Raw genomic sequence first — 21,932 nt, 5'->3', positions numbered from 1 at the left:
CAGAACTACTCTACGCCTTGACCTCTTTCTCCCCTCTCTCTCCTGGTGGAATTCTGCGTCTAGTGAGGTCTGGCCGCAGAACAACCTGCACGCTCGACCCCATCCCCTCCTCCCTTCTCCAGACCATCTCTGGAGACCTTCTCTCATTCCTCACTTCCCTCATCAACTCATCCCTGACCACTGGCTGCGTCCCCTCTGACTTCAAAATGGCCAGAGTCGCTCCCCACCTCAAGAAACCAACACTCGACTCATCTGACGTCAAAAACTATAGACCTGTATCCCTTCTTTCTTTTCTTTCCAAAACACTTGAGCGTGCTGTCTCGATCAACTTTTTCGTTATCTATCTCAGAACGATCTTCTTGACCATAACCATGCTTTAAGGTGTGTCACTCAACCGAGACTGCTCTACTCTGTGTCACGGAGACTCTCCGCACTGCCAAATCTGACTCTCTCTCCTCTGTTCTCATCCTCCTAGATCTATCCGCTGCCTTCGACACTGTGAACCATCAGATTCTCCTCTCCACCCTCTCAGGGATGGGCATCTCAAGCTCTGCACACTCTTGGATTGCATCCTACCTGGCAGGCTGCTCCTACCAGGTGACGTGGAGAGGATCTGTGCACCACGAACTCTCACTACTGGTGTTCACCAGGGCTCTGTTCTAGGCCCTCTCCTCTTCTCTCTATACACCAAGTCACTTGTGTCTGTCATATCCTCACATGGCCTCTCCTATCATTGCTATGCAGATGACACTCAACTACTTTTCTCCTTCCCCCCCTTCTGACACCCAGGTGGCGACACGTATCTCTGCGTGCCTGTCAGATATCTCAACTTGGATGTCGGCCCACCACCTCGACAAGACAGAGCTGCTCTTCCTCCCGGAGAAGGCCTGTCCGCTCAAAAACCTCTCCATCACGGTTGACAACTCCACATTGTCGCCCTCCCAGAGTGCAAAGAACCTTGGCGTGACCATGGACAACACCCTGTCGTTCTCTGCAAACATCAAAGCAGTGACTCGCTCCTGCAGGTTCATGCTCTATAACATCCGTAGAGTACGACCCTACCTCACACAGGAAGCACTGCAGGTCCTAATCCAGGCACTTGTCTTCTCCCGTCTGCACTGCTGCAACTCGCTGTTGGGTGGGCTCCCCGCATGTGCCATTGAACCCCTGCAACTTATCCAGAACACTGCAGCCCGCCTGGTTTTCAACCTTCCCAAGTTTTCTATTGTCACCCCGCTCCTCCGTACACTCCACTGGCTTCTGGTCGATGCTTGCATCCACTGCAAGACCATGGTGCTTACCTACGGAACAGCAAGAGGAACTGCCCCTCCCTACCTTCAGGCTATGCTCAAACCCTACACCCCAACCCAAGAACTCTATTCTCTCCTCTATTTATTCATTGAGAAAAATGTTACTTTCTATGCCTGTGATATGTGGTTGTCCCACCTAGCTATCTTAAGATGAATGCACTAACTGTAAGTCACTCTGGATAAGAGTGTCTGCTAACTGACTAAAATGTAAACATAACCCATACCCCTTACATTAACCCTACACGCACACACCCCTCAGTGTCAGAGAAGAAACTAAGGGGTGATGGGGTTTCCATTCAAAAGGGAAATTATTACAAAAGTAATGTAATGTATTAGGTATACAGTACAACAGTAAGCTCAGGGTTAGCATGTGTGTTTACTGCTCTGTTGTTTGAACAATCTTGAGAAAAGGAAATGGGTTTTAACTGGGGGGGTTTATTACTTTTTTTTTAATAATGTTTTGCTCATACTGACATGTGAGATGGGCAAACTTGAGTTCCACTAATGGCAATATAGAGGTAGGAAATTGTACTAGGAAAAAATGCACTATTAGTTTGGCCAATAGATAATTATTTTTGTTTTTAATTTGAAATCAAACAGTTTAGTGTAGCCTACTTAAAGTATTCTACCATTTGATTCATGCTGCTATGACACTGGTCAATTCATTAAATTAATATTGACCTTAGACAGAAATCTCATTAAAAAATGTATTACAATTTGTAAATGTTATCATTTGACATATGAGCTTTAATACGGTCAATGGTTTTTGGCATTAAATTCGTTTGGAACTTTACTTTATAGCCATGTTATGTGTAGCTTATTTAGAAATATAAAGTTGGCGTACTGTCTTTTGGTGTCTGACACTGTTGTCAGGTGATGGCCCAGACTTTTTCAAGCATACCTGAAAGCAAAACACAACATGATTGAAAAAAGGGGAGGGACATACTGTCAACACATTGTTTAATCCAATGACAATGCACGTGGCTCTGCTTTCCGCCAATCAGAACTCTTTAACTGAGGTCGATCCTTCTGGTTCGTCTGCCTTATTACCGTTCTCCTAGCAGCAGGATATTATGATGGCAGCACGATCGCGGATTATTTTATTTTTAAAATAAGAGTCCCCCTGCAAAGACATGCTAGACTTTGGGAATATCGATTGTTTTTACTAGTGCATTACAACTCTTTTTCACAGCATACTTTTAATTGTGATATTGTATTATTTATAGGGCAATTGTGCTGCTAGGTATTTAGACCACAGTCCCCCATAAAATAACACCATATATAGATTAATCCCAACCACACTTTTACCTTGGCACATAGAATGTTTTTCCTCTATAGCCCAATATGTAATTTTTAGGCATGTAGTGTATTGCATTGCAGCGGGTGGAGTAGAAAGTGCTACTGGGTATTTAGACCTCAGTACCCAAAGAAATAACACAATATATAGATTACAGACCACAGGAGGCTGCTGAGGGGAGAGTGGCTCATAATAATAAAAATGTCTGGAAACCATGTGTTTGATGTATTTGATACCATTCCACTGATTCTGCAACAGTCATTAACACAAGCCCGTACTCCCTAATTAAGGTACCACCAACCTCCTGTGTTACAGACCCTACTGAGTATTCCCAACCCCACTTTTACTTTGGCACATAGAATCGTTTTTTTCTCTATACGACAATATGTAATTTATAGGCTTACACTGTATTGCACTGCAGTGCATGGAATGGGTGGAATAGAAAGTGCTGCTGGGTATTTAGATCTCAGTCCCCCAAGAAATAACACCATATATAGATTCTCTAGACCCTACGGAGTATTGCCAACTCCACTTTTACCTTGGCACATGGAAAAGTTTTTTCTCTACAGCCTAATGTGAACATACCAATCTAAACATTGTACTTTTCAATAGTGCTCTTAAAAAAAACAAATAGAAGCATATTTGTAATTGTTTCCATAAAGTCCTTGCATTTGCTTATAAGCACAATAAAAATTGACATTGATTCAAATGTAATATCTTCAGAATATCTATCCACATTGCATCACACATCACATATGCTGCTGCTACTGTTTATTATCTGTCACTTTATTCCTAGTTATATGTATACTGAACAAAATTATAAACGAAAAATGTAAAGTGTTGGTCCCATGTTTAATGAGCTGAATTAAAAGATCCCAGAAATGTTCCATACGCACAAAAAGCTTATTTCTCTAAAATGTTGTGCACAAATTTGTTAACATCCCTGTTAGTAAGCATTTCTCCTTTGCCAAGATAATCCATCCACCTGACAGGTGTGGTATATCAAGAAGCTGATTAAACAGCATGATCATTACAAAGGTGCCCCTTGTGCTGGGGACAATAAAAGGCCACTAAAATGTGTGCAGTTGGCATGCTGACGGCAGGAATGTCCACCAGAGCTGTTGCCAGATAATTGAATGTTCTTTTCTCTACCATTAGCTACCTCCAACGTTGTTTTAGAGAATTTGGCAGTACGTCTAACCGGCCTCACAACCGCAGACCACGTGTAACCACTTTAGCCCAGGACCTCCACATCCGGCTTCTTCACCTGTGGGATCGTCTGAGACCAGCCACCCAGACAGCTGATGAAACTGGGTTTGCACAACCAAAGAATTGCTGCACTAACTGTCAGAAACCATCTCAAGGAAGCTCATCTGCGTGCTCGTTGTCCTCACCAGGGCCTTCACCTGACCGCAGTTCGGCACGTAACCAACTTCAGTGGGCAAATGCTCACCTTCTATGGCCACTGCCACGCTGGAGAAGTGTGCTCTTCACGGATGAATGCCATTCATCCGTCGCCTCATGTTTCAGCATGATAATGCACGGCCCCATGTCGCAAGGATCTGCACACAATTCCTGGAAGCTGAAAATGCCCCAGTTCTTCCATGGCCTGCATACTCACCAGACATGTCACCCATTGAGCATGTTTGGGATGCTCTGGATCGACTTGTATGACAGCGTGTTCCAGTTCCTGCCATTATCCAGCAACTTCACACAGCCATTGAAGAGGAGTGGGACAACATTCCACTATCAGGCCACAATCGACAGCCTGATCAACAGCCTGATGTGTCGCGCTGCATGCGGCAAATGGTGGTCACACCACATACTGACTGGTTTTCTGATCCACGCCCCCACCTTTTTTTTAAGGTATCCGTGACCAACAGATGCATATCTGTATTCCCAGTCATGTGAAATCCATAGATTAGGGACTAATGAATTTATTTCAATTGACTGATTTCCTTATACGAGCAATAACTCAGTAAAATCTTAGAAACTGTTGCATGTTGCGTTTATATTTTTGTTCAGTGTATATATCTACCTCAATTACCTCGTACCCCTGCACATCGACTTGGTACTGGTACCCTGTGTATATAGCCAAGTTATTATTACATTTATGTGTTGTACTTTTCTATTATGTATTCTCTGCATTGTTGGGAAGGGCCCATAAGTACGCATTTCACTGTTAGTCTACACCTGTTTGTTTACGAAGTATGTGAAGAATAGCATTTTAAATGCGGGCTTTTATTTTTAAGTATTCTTCATTACCATACAAATTGACGTCATTGTTTGTGCTGCTGGCAGAATACTAGTTTGCCTTTCAAAACAATATGGTCAATTCTCAGACGTGGCTAGTTTTCCTCATGTGAACTGCATACTTCAGATGTAGCTATCTTAGAAAGCTGCTTGCTAGCTGATTAACTTTCTTCTGATCCGAGTTAACTAGTGAGTTGTAAATTGTACGGAACTGTATGGCTAGCTAGGCGCTGGACTTTTGCTATCAAGAAAACCACAGATAGCTACGAAAGTTGTACTTTGACTGGTAAACTCCGTTGTCTTGACATGTCAAGCAACGCGAGGTAGCATTGCAGAGAACGGCTCGACGTTGGACTAAGCCTACGTCATCCCTGTGGACCTGTCTGTGTAGATGAACCCATGAGCCAGGTAACATATGTTGTTGCTAAATCGCTGTGTGGCGAATGCAATGCGCTTATGGTATGTTTTCCTGAATCCTGTATTGTCATCAGTTTTTTATAGCAGCAATCTGTTGTGTGTGTTACAGGTGTGTGTGATGGGTTCCAGGCAGCCAGTTGCTAATCTAAGGGACTATGTTTCCCAGCACCCTCCTGGGGTCACCTTCTTCCTGTGTGTGCTGACCCTTGCCCTCACCTTCCTAAGCATCGGGTTATATACGCACACACACCGCCTGCCCAACCCAGACACGCAGGTACAACATACATTACACACAGTTAAGGTTGGGCGATATGGCCAAAATATCATATCACGATATTTTTCACATTTGACGGTATTTTATGTTTTAGAATAATAAAAGTTATAAATATTCAGGACCCTAGAGTGGCAACACATTAATTCTGTGTTTTCAATGGGGCATTCTCCATTCTGATTGATTTATACATTTCCTGCACTTTTGTTATCATTTCCACACCGTGTCAAGTAGTACTCAGTAGGACTGTATAATAGATATGGGCCAAAAATCTAGGCCTACAGCAGTTTATCGGTGAACTGTTGAAATCATGGAAATTGTAATTCAAAAATTAGAATATACTGGGCAGCATTTTGAATACATTGCTGTTTGACATGACAACAAAGGAATAAGCCAGGCAGTAATTATTTTGACAGGGTAGGAACCAAAGGGATTTTCAGTGTTTCCTAGGGGACCCTATATGATGTTACAGTACATGTGTATTCTCCATAGAGAATGATAGAGGCCTCTAGTGGGCAAAAGGCCATTTTAGCATGGGCAGTGCCATTGAGGGCTTCCACCATACTTCCGCCATTTTAAAGTAGGGAACTGGGTGGGGATTCTTATGGGTTGTAGCCTCAATGGCGCTGCCCATGCTGTCACAGACTCTAATGGTACAGATATAGAGGACTCATCTTTATCTCTATGTTATTCACTTACTTCATGTAGCTAGCTAATATATTAATGCTTTGCCTATTCCTCTCTGATTTAGAAGATACAGTTGCACAAACAACATACTGATCTAGGCCTACCCCAGCACTGGGGCCTGTTGCACAAAACTAGGATAAGGGATTAAGCCAGGATATCTTGGTGATCCTGGCTCAATTGATCCGTAATCCGGTTGCACTAAAGATGGATAGGGGGCAGGAGGATATGTTCTGGTATAAATTACCATGGAGATTTATTCTGTGGAGCTAGCCTGCTCCAGACCAGGCTAAATTCCAGGATCTATTTAATCTCATCCCTAATGTCAGTCAGCAGTCACCACAAATGGAAACCAATAGTTATTTCACTGCTCACTATACATTGTTATCACATATAACTAGACCCACTGTCATTATTTAAACGTTTGTGATCATTAATTTCAATGATTTTGGATAAAAAATGATTTTTAGATGATGTTGCTATCATTAGATAATTTACAGTTTCCCATAGACTATAAGGCTATATATAAAATGATAGAATATTAGGGCCACAGAGGGAAAAAAACACAAGTCATAATATTGTAACCAGTTGTTTTAAAGGAGGACAGTTGTTAAAATGACAGATGTGGGGCATTTCGTGAAATTGTACTTCAGTATGGTTTCATAAACAAAGACATGCTGATGTGCCAGAATATTAAGTATCACATTGTCATAAGTATCAAAACTGTAAAAACAATATGTAGCTTTTCTGCAGAAAGAACCAGCCTCATAAATTTATGACTTTATCCTTTTTCTTCAGTGTGGCCCTAGTACTCTGTCATATAAACAAATACACATTCCATATGAATATAAAAACACAATGTGTAACATTATGTTCCTTTATTGAATAAGGACAAAACAAAGCAGGTAAACCATCAGCTCCTTTCGAAACTGAAGTCACAGTGACTCTACAAGATGGAAAGCACAGAATCCAAGCATATTATACAAAATGATACATACACATTCAAAGGTCTGTATATAACACACCCTGCATGTCTGCACACTAAAATAAATGCAGGACAAATCCATACACATCAACTGAACAGACAAATGAATGGATGCAGTAGCCTCCCTGCAGCCTTGTATTACACACAGTATACCGCACAAACATCATAAGAGGCCAAATTCGTAAAAAAAACGAACCCAAAAAACCCAAATTCCTCTGCCACCGCAGTATATATTTAACCAAAATTGAAAGCACACATACTAACTAAAATAATTCAACACATATTGGTCCCTCAGCAGCCGACCACTGTCGTCATCAGGGAAGATTGCCGGATTGTCCCAGTCCATGGCTGGTGGCACTCTGGGGGCCCTCTCCTTCCTCAGGCAGGCCACATTGTGGAGGACAGCACAAGCCACAGTAATATCACATGCCCTAACAGGGCTGACCCTTAATTTGTGAAGGCAGTGAAAGCGTGCCTTCAGGAGGCCAAAGGTCATTTCAACTCTGGCCCTGGTCCTGGCATGGGCATGGTTGTAGGCCTGCTGTGCTTCCTGGGGGTCTGTGAAAGGTGTCAGGAGAAAAGGCTGGCAGCCATACCCCCTGTCTCCCAGCAACACACCAGAGAATTCACCTGTCAACACAAAATCTCATCATTACTACCTCATAAACACAGTGATATTCTTGACACAGCCATGATGGTTATAAATAGGGGGTTGTGTGGCTTACCTTGTGATAGGCACTGATAGATTTCAGAGGCCCGAAAGATTCTGGAGTCATGGACTGAGCCAGGCCATTTTGCCACAACATTGCTGATCACACAGTCAGCATTGCAGACCATCTGAAATCATAAGATGAGGAATATTACACCAATCAATGCACATCACTGGCAATGCAGAGTGTTCGTCAATGGACAATATCAAAAAGTTATGTTCACCTGAACATTAATGCTGTGAAAGGATTTCCTATTCACAAAATCGGCCTCATGGGCACCTGAGGGGGCTTTTATCCTTATGTGTGTGCAGTCCACTGCACCAATGACATTGGGGAAAACCTGTCACACAAAGTAATGAGTATCCTACTATGTGTTAACAGTTGTCCTGTAATTTGTAGATCCTCTTACCTGCAATCCTATAGAACTCCTCTTTGATGTCACAGAGTCTTCTGTGGCCAGGGAAGGAGATGAAGACATCTGCTAATGCTTTGATAGCCAGACACACACTCCTTATTGTGCGGCAAATTGTGGCCTTGTTCAGCTGTTCTGCATCCCCCACTGAGTACAGGAAGGCTCCACTAGCAAAAAGCGCAAGGCCACACAAACCATTTGCTCCACACTCAGTGCATGGCTCCGTGCAGTGCGGTGCTTAATCCTGGGACCCAGTAGTCTGCATAGATACCTGATGCCATCTGCAGAAAACCTGTATCTTTCATATAGATGGTCATCAGGGAAGGCCAGTGGGTCCAACCGGTCCCTGAAGACCCTTTCTCGCCCTGAAGGCTCTCCTCAGCACAAGTGCTTCTTCATCCACCACATCTCGCACGAATGGGCATGCCATTGTCAGAGCAGAAAGGAACACACAATTTTGGGCCTTCATATAGGCTAGTGGCCACACCTGGTGCTGGGGGTGGGCAAAAGAGGGCGATGCCTTATAACGATGACTTGGTTGTACTGATTGCTGGGAAAATAAAAAAAACCTTAGAAAGATGCCACCGTCCTGTGTGCTCACAATAAGAGCTCATATGTCATGGCTCACTTGACTTTACGAGAATATACCTAATTTTTATTTTTGAGCTGTGTCATCTTCTTGGAGCTGGGGGAGGAAAGAAAAATAATGATTAATACATTTGTGTTACAGTTAGCATACAGTGTACATTGAAGGCATATCTCACCTCCCTCTCAAGTTTTTTTATTTCAAGGTCCAGTTTCCTAATTGTCCTCTTTTTTATTTCGGACTCCAGTGCAAGATTTTCCATCTTTTTCTTCTTGTACTGAATGTCTATGTCTGCCAGTTCTATTTGGCGCCGGAGGTGGTTGCCATACAACTTTCTGATAGCTTGTGAGCTCTGTGAACACAATACAATTAGCGCAGCTGGAATTTGGCAGGATGTGGTGTCCTTTTATTAATACGCACTATGTTGCCAGGCTGGTTTTCCCACTGTATAGCATCTGGGTCCTGTAAAAGAAATTAGATTTTTTGATTTTGATGAGGACTCCTCACCATTGTAGAGTAAATAGTACTTTCACAGTCTTAACATGATACCTCATGCCTTCTGGAATCCAGAGAGATGGTCTCCTCCTCATCATCGTCTCCATCATGTGCTGTTGCTGCTGCACTGGGGCCTTCACCCTATCACATTTAATCGGATTCATATTGAAGCTAGTAGACAAGACATGCCAGGCCTACAGTATGCCTTTGATGGAGTACTCACTGGATCAGCATCGTCTGGTGCTTGTGCTGGTGGCTCTAACAGGAACACAGTGCTGCCAGACACTGCAAGGCAATAGGTAAACCAAAGTCAGACAGTCCAAATTGATTCAATATGAATGTGGTTGTATCCCATGTAGAGATGGAAGGACATACCTTGAATGAAGCGGGTGGCATCTTGGGAGGAACCTATGCTCGTCTCTTTCCCCCAGGGATCCCCTCTAAGACGGGCCTGCCTTTATTTAGCTCCAAGGCCATGTCCTCTGCTGGGGTAAGGTCAGCCTTTGGTGACCCACCACCCGTGCCTTGTCTGTGGGTATTCTTTTTCACTGCTAAAACAGTACAGACAATGTGTGAGCAGGCACCTTCTGGGTACAATATATGCTTGTGCTTTGTTAAATATTAGTCAGGGACCATACCATTCTGCAGAATGTTCTTGTATTTGATTTTGACCTGCTGCCATGTCCGTTTTGGCCCGTTCATGTTTAATCTACACACACACACACACACACACACACACACACACACACACACACACACACACACATTTAATGGAGTCACACTGCAAAAAATTACTTGGTATTTTTGTCTTGTTTTCAGTAAAAATATCAAAAAATGTATCATAGCTTTATACAGTGTGATGGAGTTACTTTACACAATTTCACTCATATCTGCAGTGCATTTCAATTAAAAATTTAACGCTTCACAATTACAGTACAACTGCATTTTTGGAGATGTGAATTAAATATTTGAATTGTAATTGTGATGTTTCAGCGGAGCGGTGAGTGTGTAATTGTGCACTACTTACGCATTCAGGCGGTCTGCAATACTTTGCCACGCTTTTTCTCTTTGCTTTATCACTGTGGCGGTGTTGCCTTTCTTCTTAATTATATCTTTTACCTCCTCGTATGCCTCCATGAGGATTTGTGCTTCCGACGGGGAAAAGTACGCGGCTCTAGTTGCCATGGTAAATCAGTTAATCTGTGATCTGTGGCGGGGTCTATTTGAGTGAGCCGTGAGCGCACCTATCCAGGATTGGTTTCACCTGGCTTAATGAATCCGTGTCTGCTCATCCTGGCTTGGTCTTTGTGCAACCAATTAAGCCTGGACGCACATGTTTTGGCTTCATTGAGCTCAGCTGAGTCATTTATCCCGGATGTCTTAATTCTACTTTTGTGCAACAGGCCCCTGGTCTCAGGCTGTATATTAGCTAGCTATGTTTGCTCTGACTGATTACATTTAACCATAGAGAATGATAGAGGCCTCTAGTGGCCAAAAGGCCATATTAGCATGGGCAGCACCATTGAGAGCTTCCACAATTTTAATGTAGTCAACTGGGTGGGACTTCCGACTTCATGTCCAACCGGGTCATCAGGAGGGATCAGCCAATCGTGATGAAGAAAATGGACTACTTCAAAATGGAGATACAATGATGAGTCCTCTATGTCTTTGCATTTAGCTAGGTAGCCAACTAGCTAGTGATAACATGATTTATTTGAGCCACAACTTGCTAAGAAAATAAAGCTGTTTGCAGACAGTAAGATACAAACTAATAGTGTAATTATAGAACGCTTTGAAAGCAGCATTGTTGTCACCCAACATCTTGTTGCGTCTGACCATGTAGACTGCAAAGTGAACGGCAAGTGAAGTGCTCGTGACTCCATGGTCAAGCAACAACAACTGCTCTCCTTGAGTGACAGTGGGCAGGGCTTGGTGTGGGAAGCGAGAGGGAGAGTGACGACTTGCAAGTAGCAAATGGAGTAAACTATAAAAACGGACATTACACGCGCCAGAGTTGCGTATCACATATAACAAACTAAACATTTAAATACTGTTTTAAAAGGTAAAATAAAAAACCGGTCCATGCATCAATACCGGTCTATAGTAAAATAATATGGGATACTGTCCAGCCCTACACATTACACACAATGCCTGTCCAACACCGACACTCTACAGTTATTCACCCCCCTTGGCATTTTTCCTATTTTGTTACCTTAAAACCTGAAATTAAAATGGATTTTTTGGGGGTTTGTATTATTTCATTTACACAACATGCTTACCACTTTGAAGATGCAAAATATTTTTTTTGGTGAAACAAACAAGAAATAAAACAAAACAGAAAACTTGAGCGTGCATAACTATTCACCCCCCAAATCAATACTTTGTAGAGCCACCTTTTGCAGCAATTACAGCTGCAAGTCTCTTGGGGTATGTCTCTATAAGCTTGGCACATCTAGCCACTGGGATTTTTGCCCATTCTTCAAGGCAAAACTGCTCCAGCTCCTTCAAGTTGGATGGGTTCCGCTGGTGTACAACAATCTTTAAGTCATACCACAGATTCTCAATTGGATTGAGGTCTGGGATTTGACTAGGCCATTTCAAGACATTGTCCTGCTGGAAGGTGAACCTCCGTCCCAGTGTCAAATCTCTGGAAGACTGAACAGGTTTCCCTCAAGAATTTCCCTGTAGTTAGCGCCATCCACCATTCCTTCAATTCTGACCAGTTTCCCAGTCCCTGCCGATGAAAAACATCTCCACAGCATGATGCTGCCACCACCATGCTTCACTGTGGGGATGGTGTTCTCGGGGTGATGAGAGGTGTTGGGGTTGTGCCAGACATAGCGTTTTCCTTGATGGCCAAAAAGCTCAATTTTAGTCTCATCTGACCAGAGTACCTTCTTCCATATGTTTGGGGAGTCTCCCACATGCCTTTTGGCAAACACCAAACGTGTTTGCTTATTTTTTTCTTTAAGCAATGGCTTTTTTCTGGCCACTCTTCCGTAAAGCCCAGCTCTGTGGAGTGTACGGCTTAAAGTGGTCCTATGGACAGATACTCCAATCTCCGCTGTGGAGCTTTGCAGCTCCTTCAGGGTTATCTTTGGTCTCTTTGTTGCCTCTCTGATGAATGCCCTCCTTGCCTGGTCCGTGAGTTTTGGTGGGCGGCCCTCTCTTTGCAGGTTTGTTGTGGTGCCATATTCTTTAATAATGGATTTAATGGTGCTCCGTGGGATGTTCAAAGTTTCTGATATTTTTTTATAACCCAACCCTGATCTGTACTTCTCTACAACTCTACACTGTCCCTGACCTATTTGGAGAGCTCCTTGGTCTTGATGGTGCCGCTTGCTTCGTGGTGCCCCTTGCTTAGTGGTGTTGCAGACTGGGGCCTTTCAGAACAGGTGTATATATACTGAGATCATGTGACAGATCATGTGACACTTAGATTGCACACAGGAGGACTTTTATTTAACTAATTATGTGACTTCTGAAGGCAATTGGTTGCACCAGATCTTATTTAGGGACTTCATAGAAAAGGGGGTGAATACATATGCACGCACCACTTTTCCTTTATTTATTTTAGAGATTTTTTTTTAACAAGTTATTTTTTTCATTTCACTTCACCAATGTGGACTATTTTGTGTATGTCCATTACATGAAATCCAAATAAAAATCCATTTAAATTACAGGTTGTAATGCAACAAAATAGGAAAAATGCCAAGGGGGATGAATACTTTTGCAAGGCACTGTACAACACACACACCAATAGGCAAAGAACAAAGTTCATGGTAACTTATACTATTATGCCGGAGGTTAGGGAACTGCCCTTTTACCTCGTTGTTCCTATACTTTTGTCCATACAGTTGAGAGACCTGGCTAGATGACTGCAGAACACAGTTTTTGGCTTTTGGCTCCGCTGTCTGCTCAATGTATATTGGGCATGCAGGCCAAAAAAATCCCCAAAGGGCTAGATGAGTGCAGACCACTTTAGATGTACAGGAAAATGGAAATGCATATTTTCTTGCAAAGGACTGGAACCACTTCCTGTCATCGTTGGCCCACCTCCAGTTGTGTGCAAGAGCCAATGGTACAGCAATGGAGACGGTTTCCTATCCTCCATTTGGGAAAGAGGAGGTAGGTGGAACAGCATTGCTGAACTCCACCCAGAGTCCACCATCCATCACCCAGTTGTCCCTTTGGGTGCCACTGGCTGTGATGGACAGCTCAGACAGCCAATCCCTGAGCGACCTCTGCCTCCATGCAACGTTATTGGCCAGTCAGCTGGGCCTCACAGGTCAGTTTTTGTCCTCGAACGGTAATGGTGCACATTTTATGTTATGGTTAATTGGTTTTATATGATGAAAGCATGCTTAATAATACATAAATGAGAATGATGTGTCATGGTGAAATAACTACAGGAGCAGCAGTAAAAGTTGAAAATGTCTCTCTCCTCAGGTAACGAGGCTGTAAACGTGACACTGATGTTCTCCTCTCCATCTGTGGGGGGCAACTCACACGCCTGCCTTCGCGTCAGTGCACCTACACACATCCTACCTCCAACCCTGTGAGTCACACACACACACACATACCTAGTCTTACATACACTGGTTCATTCACCTGTTGCATTCAGCTCTGTACAGAGTGCCTGGATGGCACTTCTGCGTTATCTCCTCTGGAGTGTCTCTGCGTGATGTCTAGTGTCTTCAGTATGTCCAGGCTGCCACCTGTGTGCCGCCGTGCCAATGAAGGGACATCCTCTCCTGTCAGAGCGATTGCAATGGAGATAAGCAGCCAGAAGCCCTCGGCGTCACAGTCTTGCTACAGTCTACAGTACACACCTGATCCTACACTCACCGCCATGCTAACGCAGGTACACATACACATGACCCCACACTCACAGCCATGTTCTAACATTTCCGGCGACACACTCACACACAAGTCACAACTTACTCACCGCCATGCTAACAGGTCAGGGATTCTTGAAAGTCGGGACAATCTTTGTCCGGCAGGGAAATTTTATTTTTTATAGTAGAAAAAAAGAATCTCTTCATTATTTGATCTTAAAAAATACATTTAGGGGAATTTTATTATGGAAAATATTTGTTTTTGTAATTTTCCAAATATTTTTGATTTTATTCAGTTCCATGTTGGCTCTCTGCCAGGAAATGCCCTTGTCCAGAGTAAATTATCACAATTTCAAACTACCCAAAAAAGTTTTTCAAATTCTATTAACTGGCAAAAATTTATATTAATTGAAAAATGATCACATGTAGTTTCTTGCAATAACCACCTCTGACTTTTAAGGAATATTTCTCTCAAAACTGTGATTCCTATCAAATTTGTCTGGAATTATGGTGAACTCCATCAGATTTATCTAAAATCATAAATTAATCCGAAATGAGCAGCTTCAGCAATACCATGAGAACGCCTTCATCTCCTGATTAACTGTAGTGCAACAAGACCACCCATGGGCTGAAAAGTTCTGTACTTTTGATAGATTTAAACAAAACAATATTGAAATCCCCATGGTTACAACCATAACCTGATAAATCCATCTTCCTTTAATATTAAGATAGAATATTAATTTTGGTTCAAATATGTTCATTTTAATTAGGTTTTAGAGTCAAAGCAACTCAGGAAAAACTAAATTGCTACTTTGTATACCACTTGAATAATGAAGAAAATAATGTATTTTGTCAACTCTGTCATTTTGTTGGGAATTGTCAAATGAATCATTTTCCATATTTTACTCATGTTTGTATTTAACTTTAAGACAATAATATCTGTCTTGAGTTCCTGTTGTCAACTCCGTCATTGATTGCTAACCCCCTTAAGATCGATTTTTGTTGTAAATATTCTGAAAAAATATGTTCATTGTCCTGCAATATATGCTTAAACTATTGAAGTACTTGCTGTGCTAGACACAAGGGATATATGTTCGCTTTATAAATCTTGTTTTATGTTATGAATCTAGAAAAACATACCAAAATGCTAACGAAATTAGCCCTGGAGCATTATGCAATGATATAAAACAAAACAAAAAGACGTTTGGAGATTTGTTTTATATACTGAACAAAAATATAAACGCAACATGCAACAATTTGAAAGATTTTACTGTGTTACAGTTCATATAAGGAAATCAGTCAATTGAAATAAATTCATTAGGCCCTAATCTATGGATTTCACATGACTGGGCAGGTGTGCAGCCATGGGTGGGCCTGGGAGGGCATACAGTGCATTTGGAAAGTATTCAGACCCCTTGACTTTTTCCACGTTTTGTTACATTACAGCCTTATTCTAAAATCGGTTATCGCTTTTTCCCCCTCATCAATCTACACACAATACCCCATAATGACAAATCGAAAACAGGTTTTTAGAAATTTTTGCAAATGTATAAAAACATTTCAACAGAAATACCTTATTTGCATAAGTATTCAGACCCTTTGCTATGAGACACGAAATAGAGCTCAGGTGCATCCTGTTTACGTTGATCATCCTTGAGATGTTTCTACAACTTGATTGGAGTACACCTGTGGTAAATTCAATTGATTGGACATGATTTGGAAAGGCACACATCTGTCTATATAAGGTCCCACAGTTGACAGTGCATGTCAGAGCAGAAACCAAGCCATGAGGTCGAGGAGCTCCGAGACAGGATTGTGTCGAGGCACAGATCTGGGGAAGGGTACCAAAAAATGTCTGCAGCATTAAAGGTCCCCAAGAACACAGTGGCCTCCATCATTCTTAAATGGAAGAAGTTAGGAATCACTAAGACTCTTCCTAGAGATGACCGCCCGGCCAAACTGAGCAATCGGGGAAGAAGGGTCTTGGTCAGGGAGGTAACCAAGAACCCGATGGTCACTCTGACAGAGCTCCAGAGTTCCTCTGTGGAGATGGGAGAACCTTCCAGAAGGACAACCATCTCTGCAGCACTCCACCAATCAGGCCTTTATGGTAGAGTGGCCAGACGGAAGCCATTCCTCAGTAAAAGACATGACAGCCTGCTTGGAGTTTGCCAAAAGACACCAAAAGGACTCTCACACCATGAGAAACAACATTATCTGGTCTGATGAAACCAAGATTTAACTATTTGGCCTGAATGCCAAGTGTCACGTCTGGAGGAAACCTGGCACCATCCCTACGGTGAAGCATGGTGGTGGCAGCATCATGCTGTGGCGATGTTTTTCAGTGGCAGGGACTGAAAGACAGGATCGAGGGAAAGATGAACGGAGCAGAGTACAGAGAGATCCTTGATAAAAACCTGCTCCAGAGCGCTCAGGACCTCAGACTGGGATGAAGGTTCACCTTCCAACAGGACAACGACCCTAAGCACACAGCCAAGACAACGCAGGAGTCTCTGAATGTCCTTGAGTGGGCCAGCCAGAGCCCGGACTTGAACCCGATCTAACATATCTGGAGAGATCTGAAAATAGCTGTGCAGCAATGCTCCCCATCCAACCTGACAGAGCTTGAGAGGATCTGCAGTGAAGAATGGGAGAAACTCCCCAAATACAGGTGTGCCAAGCTTGTTGCGTCATACCGAAGAAGACTCAAGGCTGTAAATGCTGCCAAAGGTGCTTCAACAAAGTGCTGAGTAAATGTGATATACATTTTCAAAAATTTCAACAAACCTGTTTTTGCTTGATCATTTTGGGTATTGTGTGTAGATTGATGAGGGGAAAAAACTATTTAATCCATTTTAGAATAAGGCTGTAATGTAATGTAAATGTGGAAAAAGTCAAGGGGGTCTGAATACTTTTCTAATGCAATGTAGGCCCACCCACTTGGCAGCCAGGCCCACCAACTGGGGAGCCAGGCCCAGCCAATCAGAATTAGTTTTTCCCCACAAACGGCTTTATTACAGACAGAATCTTGTTATTTATTTCAGCTCATGAAACATGGGACGAACGCTTTACATGTTGCGTTTTATATTTTTGTTCAGTGTATATTTGAATAATCTGTTAGAATGAAACAATCAAGGCCTTTAAACGCTTGTTGGACAATTTAAATATAACAATAAAATATTTTTTATGGTGTGTGTGATGGAGTTGACAAATCCAGTTAGGTGCATGTTATGAAGAAAAAATAAATAATTGTGTTGTTCCTTTACATGGTGTGATAGCTGATACTTTGGTCTATAAACATTTATATTGAAAATGTTGTTAATATTAAGAAAAATACTTGTGACAAAAAGGTTGTGATGGTCCGGTCTTTCAATAATCCCTGAGATACAAACAGCCATGGAAACACAAGTACAAACACACTGCCCTAGGTCAGTCCCTCTAAACCTGTGTGTAACTCTGCAGAAGGAGCTGGGTCTGGCGGGTAGGCATCTGATCCAGGTGAGTGTGTGTCTGCTGGGGGTGTGTGTGATGCTCTGTTTCTCCGCCAGTCTCACACACTCACACGTACGCCACTACCACAGCAACAGCTTGGACCTGCAAAGGGTAAGGTTGCTAATCTTTCTGATTTAATATTTTTTTTTTTTTACATTTTAGTCATTTAGCAGACGCTCTTATCCAGAGCGACTTACAGGAGCAATTAGGGTTAAGTGCCTTGCTCAAGGGCACATCGACAGATTTTTCACCTAGTTGGCTCGGGGATTAGAACCAGCAACCTTTCGGTTACTGGCACAACGCTCTTAACCACTAAGCTACCTGCCGCCCCAATAATAATATAACTAATATACAGTTAATGGGTCGCTGTATTCTTACAGCTCTGCAATCTAAGTGACATGTTGTTTATGTGAGTGTTATTTAACCCAGATGTCATCACTGCTTCCCCCCCGTCACAGGAACCACTGATTGACTCCTGAACCAGTCTCCACCACACCATGCAGCTAGTACCCAGTAGAGAAGAAGAAAGAGGGAGGATGGTTCGATTAAAGGACTCTTTCTGAGAGTGCTGCTTCTGCTGTTGGGATCAAAGTTTGATGGAGCATCTCATTTCAAACTGCTTAGCTGCTGTTGTTGATGTCAACCCATGCCCTGTCCACAAACATTGCCCTCTGATAAGACTTTTGAGGTTCTACTCTGTCATGTTATGACTGCAGGGTGATTGGGCACGTTATTAAATATTTCAATTTTATTTCAACACGTTGCTACATCCTAAGGTGGTTTTATTCTGTTCAGGCCTCTTGGCACTTCCATCCATCTGAGCCACCTGCAGCTGTTCATCCCAGTCCAGCTCCTCTCTCTGTAGCGTCCTCTCCACCACTGTCAAAAAAAGCGGAGTCGCTGCCCAGCTTCTGCAGCAGACTGAAAATCCATCTCTTCATACTGCACCTTGATTCCAGTACCGTCTTCCCCATTATTATTTTTTTTGTCATTTAGCAGACGCTCTTATCCAGAGCGACTTACATGAGCAATTAGGGTTAAGTGCCTTGCTCAAGGGCACATCGACAGATTTTTCACCTAGTCGGCTCGGGGATTAGAACCAGCGACCTTTCGGTTACTGGCACAATGCTCTTAACCACTAAGCTACCTGCCGCCCCATCTTATCACTTCTCCTACAAAGATCATTTGTGGTGCAAACTTGTGTTGAATCTTGCAGTTTATTAGTTTAATAAATTACAGCACTTTTTGTACATAGTCCCCCCCATTTTAGGGGACCAGAAGTATTGGGACAAATTCACTTGTGTTAAAAATAATGCATAAGGTCACAGCATTTTATTCTTCACTGTGGGAAAGGGGTGGAAATGCTTGTCATGTTGATATGCTTTTCGCATATTAAACATTCTAGTTTTGAATACTGAGAATGCGTCATGCATGATTGCGTTGTTTCCTGCTATTCGTTGATTTCAGTAGCGTATCCCCCTATCTAATTGATCAGCTTTTGTCAAAGCTGAAATTAGTATGACATCCAGGCATTTAAAGTATACGCGATTTTCGAAATGTCTCATACTATTAAACTTTTTTTTTGCATACTCAAACGGCCTACTATTTAGGAAGCAATTATGGGTATTTGGGGACACAGCCAGTATGTTTTTCCACTTGGAACCGATAGGTTCGCTTGACCTTATTCATGGTTTCCTCCTGCGTAAAGGTGTGGGAATTAAGTCAAGGTCAGAATACGGAATATCTGTAGGCACACCTCAATTTCTGTGATCTCCACCCCAAACGAATACCTGGCTGGCACTTGCGTTTCCCCATGCTTAAGTTCAAGGTCAGTATACGATAGGGAGAAAAGTGCATTTAAGTTCCATTTAACTGGAAGTGACTCAGGTCTGAATTCCCCCCACAATCAAGGAAGGTTGGAATTAAGTGTTGTGGAGTTGACCATTTACAGTAGCTTAACATATGTAGCCTACTTTAAATAGACAGTTGTGCACAGATATGGGTGTAGTACTCAAATAAAGTACAAGCATGCATGGGTCAACTATTGCATAAAACAAGGAGACAATGGCAGCCATTTCAGAATTTGCCATTCAACATGGCTGTCTAGTAGTAACTAACAACACATACTGACACAAAACACAAAGCTAAATCTAGGTCCTAAATGAACAAGCAAAAGGATTCAAACGACTGAATATTCTGGAAACAAGGTACAAACCTGTTCCATTAGCAAAACCAAATGGGTATTATTTACTGATGTATAACCGTCAACTAACTAGCAGTTAGCAGGCGACTAACGTTGCTAGTTCAACAAACTTACCATGGGGATAATAGAGCAAAGTCGAACTGCATGTCCAAAACAAAGATAAACGTTTAGTTTTGGCTAATAAGAGTTCAACTTTAGAGCTAGCCTAGGCTGAGTTAGAGCAGACAGAGATCCTTAGAGAAATGAGTACTATCGGGCCCTCAGCACTAGCATGTGCTGGGCTTCATTACGCATATTACAATAATATTAAACAAAACTTTTACAGGCAAAATGCTCACATTTAAATATTCATTACACGACGTAAAGGTCAATGTCTTTAAATATCGTTATTATATTAGCTTATTTCTTCAATCGAGCTAAGAGAGAATCGAGACATTTTACTTCCTGATCATAGACGTGGACAATAATTGACGAATCACAGTAATGTAAATAAATTAGACGTGTTTCTATTGGTGTTCAGATGAACGGTAGAGGCGGGCGTACCCTTCGGACCTTCCTCTCCTCTGTGCGCAGTACTGTGAGGGAGGGGAGAAAGGAGGAGGTTTTCGCGGCCTGTAGAGTTGGTTGTATTCAGAAATGTAACATAGTTATCGATTCGACGGATGTTTTACACGGACCTAAAGTCAATTTGAAGCTGCTGGCGCTCTAAACGGTTTGCATATTGGATAAATATACATGCTAATGTGCTCTTTACAGGTGTTTACGTTACCCAACTAGCTAGCTAGCTAACGTACATGGATGGGTAGCTACCAGATATTGTGGGTGTGAGAGCCAAGATAGGTTGCTAGTTAACTTGGTCAGTAGACGAACCATTTGTTAAAGCATGACTGGACATTGCAACTCGCCAACATTGACAATAACATCGTCTCTTTACTCATCCATACTCGATAATAAAAATTACGTCAAGATTTAGCCTAGATGAGTCTTATGGAATGATCCAGATTAACAGCACTAACAGGCCTCCCACGTGAGTGTTCTCTTGTCGGCGGGCCCGTTTGAAAGTGGAGTGTTACCTGGCGCGTGGTCTATAGAGAGAAATTAGTAGTGGCATCTTTTTCTAGGCAATAACTCCGCCTTCGTTCGTTGGACAAAGCCTATGGGAAAATTGTGTTTTTGTACGGTTTTTTGATAAACGGCCAAATTAATGTCACAGGGGTAGGAGATCTTTTATGTTTTGTTCTATGAGATCTTAATCAGCTAACATCATTTTTTGTGGATTTTGAAGCATTTATGTAATCAGAAAAAGCACAAAGGTTTCATAATTCATAAAAGTCATGTTAACTGACTATTATATCATAGAACAAAACGTATAGGAACTCCTAAGCCTGTGTTAACTAAAGACCATATTTTTGGCATTTATCCCAAAACCCAGTTCTTTCCCCATTCATTTTCACCATAGGAATGGCTGAACCAACCAGAAGTAACTCCTTTCTGTTTTTTAGATCTACAAGCTGGCAAGCTATAAACAGGACAGGAGTGGAGCTTGTTTGTGTGTTGATAGAGAGACTGTCATAGTACTAAGTAGCAACATGTCTTTACCTCAAGAAAAAGCACTCAAACCCAGCCATGAATTGGCAGAGGTTGCCAACCACCACAGGACTTATTTCCGAGTTTGAATACTCATACTTACTTTTCAACAGGACTTATTCTTTCTGTTCAGATGAAGTATCAGATATCTAGAGGCTTTTCCTCCAGTGGTATTTGTTCTGGGCAATTCCATTGTAACGGAATTACGCTGACACTCAGATTCACTTTAAGATGTATAGTATACCAAACAAAAACCATTGATTTCAAAGTTTAAAATTGCACAAGGACTACTTTTAACAATTTCCACTGAACATTTTATAAAACCACATTTACAGGAAGAAGTGTGCAGATACATTTAGTGACAAACTGATAATAAAACTAAGGGAGATTTT

General features: G+C 42.1%; 2 protein-coding genes across 6 annotated transcripts in view; both read left to right on the top strand.

Annotated features, from left to right (window-relative positions):
* The first annotated feature begins 4,910 nt into the window (after positions 1 to 4,910).
* zgc:158398 (uncharacterized protein LOC568894 homolog) lies at positions 4,911 to 18,507 on the top strand. 3 transcript variants are annotated; one of them, XM_041901168.1, is made up of 7 exons: positions 4,911 to 5,268; positions 5,387 to 5,551; positions 13,444 to 13,708; positions 13,870 to 13,978; positions 14,122 to 14,284; positions 17,721 to 17,861; positions 18,209 to 18,507. In XM_041901168.1, exons 1-7 carry the CDS (start codon positions 5,260 to 5,262, stop codon positions 18,227 to 18,229), a joined length of 873 nt encoding a protein of 290 aa, XP_041757102.1. In that variant the 5' UTR covers positions 4,911 to 5,259; the 3' UTR covers positions 18,230 to 18,507. The 3 variants fall into 3 exon arrangements, with proteins under 3 accessions (XP_041757102.1, XP_041757101.1, XP_041757103.1); XM_041901167.1 differs by having other exon boundaries at positions 14,113 to 14,284; XM_041901169.1 differs by lacking the exon at positions 17,721 to 17,861 and having other exon boundaries at positions 14,113 to 14,284.
* Positions 18,508 to 18,836: 329 nt separating this feature from the next.
* The window catches only part of LOC121583985 (ATPase MORC2A-like), a 34,078-nt gene continuing 30,982 nt past the window's right edge, over positions 18,837 to 21,932 (top strand). For 2 of the 3 annotated variants that reach the window (XM_045225660.1, XM_045225658.1), the window contains exon 1: positions 20,510 to 20,665. The gene's annotated coding sequence lies outside the window, so the exon portion shown is untranslated. Of the gene's footprint in view, positions 19,579 to 20,509; positions 20,666 to 21,932 lie in introns of those variants that run through there. The other variant, XM_045225659.1, reaches the window with a different exon arrangement.

Source organism: Coregonus clupeaformis, chromosome 16 (assembly GCF_020615455.1).
Source record: "Coregonus clupeaformis isolate EN_2021a chromosome 16, ASM2061545v1, whole genome shotgun sequence".
Classification (NCBI taxonomy): domain Eukaryota; kingdom Metazoa; phylum Chordata; class Actinopteri; order Salmoniformes; family Salmonidae; genus Coregonus; species Coregonus clupeaformis.
This window is presented reverse-complemented; position numbering and strand designations above follow the sequence as displayed.